At 46.6% G+C, this 9,016-nt stretch overlaps 1 protein-coding gene across 1 annotated transcript in view; it reads left to right on the top strand.

Annotated features, from left to right (window-relative positions):
• LOC111958330 (protein AF-10) overlaps nucleotides 1-7,302 on the top strand; it is a 79,723-nt gene extending 72,421 nt beyond the window's left edge. The window contains exons 10-11 of the mRNA XM_070437168.1: nucleotides 4,050-4,167; nucleotides 7,221-7,302. Coding sequence (XP_070293269.1) covers nucleotides 4,050-4,153 — 104 coding nt within the window. The 3' untranslated portion in view covers nucleotides 4,154-4,167; nucleotides 7,221-7,302. The remainder of the gene's footprint in view (nucleotides 1-4,049; nucleotides 4,168-7,220) is intronic.
• The last annotated feature ends 1,714 nt before the right edge of the window (nucleotides 7,303-9,016 follow it).

Raw genomic sequence — 9,016 nt, 5'->3', positions numbered from 1 at the left:
CATGGTTAGCAGATGTTAATGGTCACATACACATGGTTAGCAGATGTTAATGGTCACATACACATGGTTAGCAGATGTTAATGCGAGTGTAGCAAAATGCTTGTGCTTCTAGTTCCCTACAGTGCAGTAATATCTAACAAGTAATCTAACAATTCCCCAACAACTACTTAATACCCACACATTCAAGGTAGCATCAAATAATGTAGCTTAATGTAGTCAGTTGTCTTATTTAAACATTAATATCTGGTAAAGAATTCTGTTATTGAATGGTATTAGACCATCATCTTATATGACCTTATCGGTATATAAAAAGTGGATTGTCTTCAACAATCTTGTAAGTTAGGAGCTGTGTTGTGTCGATGATGGTATGATTTGAGGAGTAGTCTAGCAGTTTATGCAGTATGTGATCCCCCCCCCCCACCCCCTCTCTCAGGCACAAAGCACTCTTGTTCCTCTTGTGAATGTGTGCTGCCCACAGCCATTCAGCCTTTTGTGGGGTGAGGGGGGCCTCTCTCTCTCTCTCTTTCTTCTTCTCCCCCCACCACCACCACCATCCCAGGGGTCACTAAGGGGCAGGGGCAGAGTTTATCCCGTGTGTGTGTGTGTGCGAGCGCGCTCTGTGTGTGTGTGTGTGTATGTATATAAAATCAATGAAATAGCAGCAGCAGCAGCAACAAACAGAGAACTAGAAGGACATGTGATGGAGTCACATGAATATGTATTGGGCCTCTCCGGTCTTCAACCCTGTATGAAAAGCTGTGTGTTGTGATAGAAGAATGTGTGAGTCATCAGATTTCTTCCTGTTATTCTGGGTCAGCTGCAGGACTGGCCTCCACATACTGTGTGTGTGTTTAATATGCGTTTGTTTCTGTGTCTTTAATATGTATGTATGTGTGTGTGTGTGGGTGTGTGTGTAATATTTTTGGTTGTGTTTGTGTGTGTTTAATATGTGTATACATGCTGAATGCCTGTGTAGGAATGCTTGTTATTGCAATGATTTGATCAAGCCCACTCATTCATGGCATCAATCACTACTGTCCTGCAGACGTATATACACCAGACAATGAGGACTTTACTTCCATGGTTATGAAAAATGATCATAGTGATGATGATGATGATGTCTCTCTTTGTAGGTGCATTCTCCAGTGGTGACGTGTCATCAGGGGCGGGACCTGTTGCTATGGGTGGCGCTAACTCTGAGTTGCAGCAGCCGACACCCTCACTAGCCCCTCCCACTCCCCTTACTGCCACAGCCCCCCTGACCAGCACAGCCTCCTCCCATGTGAGCAGACACACACACATAAACACACACACCACCGCACACCACACACACATACACACCACTGCACACCACACACACACACCACATACACACCACACACACACACACACACACACACACACCACACAGACTAGACCTGTACTGAACAGTCAGATCAACGTTAATGTCAGAGCACATACAAGTTAAATAAAGTCTGAAAAGCATGAGAGACAGGTTTCATATCTACCATCCCTGACCCCCGCCCGGTCGTCTGACCCGCTGACCTCCTAGCCGGTCTCTTTCCAAAATGAGCAGGGGCTCTTTTTCTCTCTCTTCTCTTCTGCCCAGTGTCCCCGCCTCTCTGCACCACCCCTCTTCTCGCCCGTCTGTCCCCTCTCGTGCCCAGTGTCCCTCTGCTCCTCTCTCGCTGCCAGTGTAACGCCCCTGCGTGCTGCCCCCCGCTCGTCTCTCTGCCAGGGTTGTACCCCTCTCTGCTCCCGCGCTCCTCTCTCATGCCTGTTGTCCCGCTCGTCTGCCCCGAGACCCCCTCTCTCTCTGAGCCCCCCTTCCGCACCTCTCTGAGTTAACCCCCTCTGCTCCCTCCCCCTCTCTGCCATGTTGTACCCGCTCTAGCTCCCCCACGCTCCGTGCCCCAGGTTGTACCACCTCTGCTCGGCCCCCCTCCGCTCTGCCGCAGTTGGGGTCGGCCGCCTCTGCTCGCTGCCCCGTCTCTCTGCCCAGTTGTCCCCCTCTCGCGCGCCCCCCTTCTCGCCGGGCAGTTGTACCCCTCTGCTCCCCCGGGGCCTCTCCTCTGCCCAGTTGTACCCCTGGGCCTGGCGCCCCCCTCTATGCTGCCCGGTTGTACCCCCTCTGCTCCGCCGCCTTCCACTGCCGCAGTTGTACCCCCTCTGGCGCCGCGGGCCGGTCTCGTCTGCCCAGTGTGTACCCCCTCATGCTCCCCCCGCTGGCTCTCTGCCATGTTTACCGCGGGGCGGCCCTCTGCTCCGCGCCCCTCTCTCTGCCCAGCTTGTTACCCGGGCGCCTCTGTTCTCCCCTCTCTCTGCCAGTTGGTTCCCTACCATCCTCTCGTTCAATTTCAATTCAAAGGTCTTTACTTGCAGGGAACCGGTATGCTGGCTAAGACATTGCACGCAAGGAATAGGATATGGGAACAAGAAAGGAAAACTAACCAATAAAAAATGGCGACAGCCAGACATACAGGCTCCAAAAGAATAAAGATATGGTTCGAAATGTCATATTATGTTCTATTATAGGGCAGTGTGGTAGGAGCGGATGTGGCAAATAGTTCAACTACCCAAAGGGAAAATAAATTAAACCATATATGGTTGTATTTACAATGAGCTTTTGTTCTTCTACTGGTTGCCCTTTTCTTGTAGCAACAGGTCACAAATCTTGCTGCTGTGAGGATGGGCACCAGGCTGTGGGGTATTTCACGGCCAGTAGATATGGGAGCTGGTTTATCAAAAAATGGGTTTGTTTGGGTCAAGGGATTCTTGGGTGGATTTGGGTGTAAACTGAGGGGGAAATAGTGTGTCTTAATTGGTCATACATTTGGCAGGAGGTTAGGAAGTGCAGCCCAGTTTCCACCTCATTTTGTGGGCAGTTTGGCACATAGCCTGTCTTCTCTTGAGAGCCAGGTCTGCCTCAAGGCTATGCTCATTGAGTCTGTACATAGTCAAAGCTTTCTTTAAGTTTGGGTCAGTCACAGTGGTCAGGTATTCTGCCACTGTGTACTCTCTGTTTAGGGACAAATAGCATTCTAGTTTGCTCAGTTTTTTTGTTAATTCTTTCCAATGTGTCAAGTAATTATCTTTTTGTTTTCGTATGACTTGGTTGGGTCTAATTGTGTTGCTGTTCTGGGGCTCTGTGGGGTCTGTTTGTGTTTGTGAACAGAGCCCCAGGACCAGCTTGCTTAGGGGACTCTTCCCCAGGTTCATCTCTCTGTAGTTGATGGCTTTGTTATGAAAGGTTTGGGAATCGCTTCCTTTTAGGTGGTTGTAGAATTTAATGTCTCTTTTCTGGATTTTAATAATTAGCGGTTATCGGCCTAATTCTGCTTTGCATGCATTAATTGGTGTTTTACATTGTACACGGATGATATTTTTGCAGAATTCTGCATGCAGAGTCTCAATTTGGTGTTTGTCCCATTTTGTGAATTCCTGGTTGGTGAGCGGACCCCAGACCTCACAACCATGAAGGGCAATGGGTTCTATAACTGATTCAAGTATTTTTAGCCAGATCCTACATAGAATGCCCTTCTTGCCTTGTCTCTCAGATCGCTCACAGCTTTGTGGAAGTTACCTGTGGTAGTAATGTTTAGACTGAGGTATGTATAGTTTTTTGTGTGCTCTAGGGCAATGGTGTCTAGATGGAACTGATATTTGTGGTCCTGGTGACTGGACCTTTTTTGGAGCACCATTATTTTTGTCTTAGTGAGATTTAGTGTCAGGGCCCAGGTCTGACGACAGAATCTGTGCAGAAGATCTAGGTGCTGCTGTAGGCCCTCTCTGCTTTCCCCTGATCTGACAGGCACTATGGAGGAGTAAAGGGGATCCAATTCTACCAGTCACCCTTCTGGTCCCACCACACACATTCTCCCCTCTCATACATAGTGGAGACGAGGCCCAGGGCAGCAGGACATCATGTCTATTAACTACCTGTGGAGGACATAAAGCTGCTCCATGCACAGTGTGTCTGTCTCCCCAAGTCACCAACTGCATCCAGTCATCCTCCATGTATTGTAACTGAGTGTCTCTCTCCCCTGTAGGTGAGTGGGTTACCAGGTCTAGTGTTCAACATGGCTCCCTCCCACATGTTTGGAAACCGACTCAACCCCAACTCTGCCATGGCTGCTCTCATCGCACAGTCTGAGGCTTCCCCCGCAGGTTGGCACCAACGTGTGTGTGTGTGTGTGTGTGATCATGGATAAGTCACGGTCTACAGAGGGTTCAGAGGTCACCACACCCACTGACAGACTCCTCCCACTGACACACTGCTTAGGTTACGACATACACACACACACACACACACACACACACACACACACACACACACACACACACACACACACACACACACACACACACACACAGCAGTGAAGGGTTAGAGAGAAGGATTGACTGTGTGGGATGTGGTGACTGGTCTACTTGTGGAGGTAGGTGGACATAGGAGGAGTAGGGCTGGGTGATATGGGCAAATTATCATATCACAATATTTTTCAAATTTTTGATGGTATTTTAGGTTTTTGAATATTAAATGTTGTAATTATGCTTTCTGAGTATCTCATGGCCCTAGGGTGGCAACACATACATTATAAGTGATTCCAAACAAACAAAATAATTTTCAGCATTTTCATCAATATCTGTATTTTCTGCACTTTTGTTATTATTTCCACACTGACAGGCAGCATGATATGGGCAAAAATATAGGCTTTGTTAATTGGTGAACTGTTGAAATCATGGAAATATAATGATTATTTGAATTCTATACTTGGAATATAGTGAGCTGCACCTTGAATACATTGTTGTTTGACATGAAAACAAATGAATAAGCCAGTGAGTAATTATTGACCGGGTAGGAACCAAAGTGTTGGTCAGTGTTTCCAGGTTACCCTAATTTAGATGTTACATTACGTATTTTCTTACTTCATGTAGCTAGCTAGCTGGCCAACATATTAATGCTTCGCTTATTCCTCTCTATACCGTTGCACAAGCATGCTTATCAAAGCCTACACCAGCACTGGTACCAGGCAGTATTAGCTAGCTACCTACGTTTGCTGTGACTCTTAGCTGGCTAGCTAGCTAGCTAAATGTACTAACTAGTGATTAGCGGCTAACACAAATTATTTTAGCAACATCTTGCTGAGAAAAGACAAACTTGTAGTTTGCAGACAGTAAGATACAGACCTGGGCTCTGACAGTAAATCTCAGTAAGACAAAAAATAATGGTGTTCCAAAAAAGGTCCAGTCGCCAGAACCACAAATACAAATTCCATCTAGACAACGTTGCACTAGAGCACACAAAAAACTATACATACCTTGGCCTAAACATCAGCGCCACATGTAACTTCAACAAAACTGTGAACAATCTGAGAGACAAGGCAAGAAGGGCATTCTATGCCATCCAAAAGAACATAACATTTAACATACCAATTAGGATCTGGCAAAAAATACTTGAATCGGTTATAGAACCCATTGCCCTTGATGGTTGTGAGGTCTGGGGTCCACTCACCAACCAAGAATTCACAAAATGGGACGAACACCAAATTGAGACTCTGCATGCAGAATTCTGCAAAAAATATCCTCTGTGTACGACGTAAAACACCAAATAATGCATGCAGAGCAGAATTAGGCCGACACCCGCTAATGATCAAAATCCAGAAAAGAGACGTTAAATTGTACAACCACCTAAAAGGAAGCGATTCCCAAACCTTCCATAACAAAGCCATCACCTACAGAGAGATGAACCTGGAGAAGAGTGGTCTAAGCAAGCTGGTCCTGGGGCTCTGTTCACAAACACAAACAGACCCCACAGAGCCCCAGGACAGCAACACAATTAGARCCAACCAAGTCATGAGAAAACAAAAACATAATAACTTGACACATTAGAAAGAATTAACAAAAAAACAGAGCAAACTAGAATGCTATTTGTCCCTAAACAGAGAAGGCGTGTCAACATACTTCTGTATATATAGTGACACAGTGGCAGAATAGCTGACTAATCCTTTTCAGCCCGGATTTGAACCCATTCTAACATCTCTGGAGAGACCTAAAATAGCTGTGCAGCAACGCTCCCCATCCAACCTGACAGAGCTTGAGAGGAGCTGCAGAGAAGAATGGGAGAAACTCCCCAAATACAGATGTGCCAAGCTTGTAGCGTCATAACCAAGAAGACTTGAGGCTGTAATCACTGCAACAAAAGTACTTGTGAATACTTATGTAAATGTAGTATTTCTGTTATTTATTTGTAATACATTTTTGCTTTGTCATTATGGGGTATTGTATGTAGATTGATGAGGATAAAAAAAAAAAAAAATCCATTGTAGAATCATCCTGCAACGTAACAAAATGTGCAACAAGTCAAGGGGTCTGAATACTTTCAGAATGCACTGTACACACACTAATAGTGTATAGAACGCAGCATGTCAGCTTGTTGCAGCCATCTGACCATGCAGTGTGAACAGCAACTAAGTGCTCGTGACTCTGTGGTCGAGCAACTGTTCTCTCCTTGAGTGACAGGGGGCAGGGCTTGGTGTGGTTAGCGGCATGCAGCAGGAGAGAGGGAGAGGGAGAGAGAGAGAGAGAGAGAGAGGTGACCCAAGTAGAAAACGGAGTAAACTAACTACTGACATTATACACATCGGAGTTGCGTATCACATATATCCCTGTGGCGCTAGGCTAGGCTATGTTAGTCAGCGTTTCTGATGAGAATGATCCCGGATCCGGGATGGGTAGTCCAGAAAGGTTCATTATTAACAAGGCAAAGATTGAAATACTGTTACAAAAGGTAAAGTACAAACTGAAAGTGGTCTGTGCATCAATACTGGTATATAATAAATACGGTATACCGCCCAGCCCTAAGGGGGAGGAGTGGGAGAAAGTTTCCTGGTGTTTCAGTATCGCCTGCAGCCATTGGTCCTCCCTGACCTCTAGGGGTTAACTATAATGCGACTGGGTTGGGGGTGTTTTTGCTTTTGAGTGACAGGCAGGAAAGGTGAAGAAGAGAGTCAAATAGGAGATGAGATTAACTGTCGGAAGTGGAGACCAGCGCATGTCTAGTCCCGTATACTATTGTGCGCTGTGTTAGCCTGTGCGCTGTGTTAGCCTGTGCGCTGTGTTAGCGTGTGAGATTCATTACTCGTGCAGAGGAAGATGAACGTCTGGCCTGGGAGGGAGGGAGATGCCATCACAGTTGTAAGTGTGTTATTTACTGTGTGTAGATCAGGATGTTGGAGATGGAAACAGTGTTGGAGCTCAGGGCTTCCCCAGACGAGCCTCTCCCAAGACCACCCTCTCTCCACAGTGAGTACACACACACACACATTCCCCCTATTCCCGGTGAACCCATATTTACATTCCACACAAAATATCCTCCACCCACCCCCCCTCGCTCTCTCCACCCCCCCTCAGAGAGATAATATAACTAAAGATCTACCCCGCACCGTGACATCTCTTAGGCGATCGAATTAAGATTGTTCATCTTCTCTCGTAGCTTCTTCGTCGTTCGAACTACTTACATATATCCTCTTATATCTGTTCAGCTTTTATTCTCTTAGAATTATTCTACACACGCATAATATCGTTCCGACAGCCCTGTTAAGAATTGCTACTTATACTTTCTGTCGCTCTCTCATTCTCTCTTAACTGTCGGGACACCCTTCCTAGGTATCCAATAAATAACACAGGGCGAGATTAGGTTGCGTACGGTGCACCTGGGGATCTCTCAGACGGTATCCACCCAGATTGCCAACTCAGGTTGGGGCACGCTAGGTACATGCCATGCTCTGCTCCACGTCTTGGCAGGGTGTTGGACTGGCTTTCAAGCTAAGATTGATTGGGCTTCAAATTCACCAGGATAAGAGAGCTTATGTTCAGTCGTCGCGTTCACTGAGTGTCCGAGCGCATCCTCCCTGCTCTCGTCTCTCCACAGCATGCCCCCTCTCTCTCTTGCTGCACGCCATCTCTTCTCCACTCACCCGCTCTCTCTCCCACACCAACGCCTCTCTTTCTCTCTTTCTGCGCACCCCATCCTCCGCATCTCTCTCACATCCCTCTTCGGCTGTCTTCCCGCTTGCGGCTGGTCTTGAGTTGTGGGGGGTCTTTCTTCCTCGCCGACAAACACACACACGTGGTGCTCCGCCCCGTCTTTCTCCTCTCGTGGCTTGTTTTCCAATACGGATGACTCTCTTGCTTGCAGTGTGGCGGTGATGGTGGGACTTATTAATTGTCGCTGGAATCACTTGCTTATAATATTCAGCTATGGTTCATTGCATTTAGTATACATATAAACCTTGTTTTACGATATGATCGTTTCTGGTTTAACTCTTGACTTTTTCTAGCAGGCTTCTTATTAGGAGCGGTGGTTGAATTGGGGATGTCGGTGAAAGGTGTGTTGAATAAGATGTCTTGTCGGGGGATATTGCGTTATGTTGGTTTAGAACACTGAAATTTGCTTTTCATACTCTTTGTGTGGGCATGTGATTAGCAGGGTTCGAATACAAATTCTGGTTCACTGTCAATTACACGCGTTAGCGCATATGGACTAATATACCTTAATTCATTACTTTTCTTCATTTAAATGTATTTTAATATATTTAGGTATCTGTGGATATTTGTTCTTTGGTTCACAGCTTGTAATAGAATATGTGTTCAAACTATAGATTGTAGCGCTGTTGAACCATAGGTCATGTCTACAAAGTTTATTAATATTCTTGACTTGGGAACGTAAGTTAGGTTAGTTGGGTATTTTAAAGAAAGTTAAAGGTTTCCTTCAGTTTGCTCCAACATTTACTAGCTGGAATTACTTCCAATAAGATGCCTTTTGTGGTGAGGGTTGTGTGTGTGGGTGGGGGTGTGGTGTGTGGGGGGGGGGGGGGGGGGGGTGCGGTGGTGTGTGGGGGGTGTGTGTGTGTTGTGTGTGTGTGGTGTGGAGGGTTTGGGGGGGGGGTGCGTGCCACGCGGCGCGAACGCAGAAGGTAGAATGGAATGGGTAAAAATGCTCTCGCGCCCCCCGTCG

The sequence above is a fragment of the Salvelinus sp. IW2-2015 genome, linkage group LG34, assembly GCF_002910315.2.
Source record: "Salvelinus sp. IW2-2015 linkage group LG34, ASM291031v2, whole genome shotgun sequence".
In the NCBI taxonomy this organism is placed as follows: domain Eukaryota; kingdom Metazoa; phylum Chordata; class Actinopteri; order Salmoniformes; family Salmonidae; genus Salvelinus; species Salvelinus sp. IW2-2015.
Note: the sequence above shows the minus strand (reverse complement) of the source record. Positions and strands in the feature narration are given on the sequence as shown.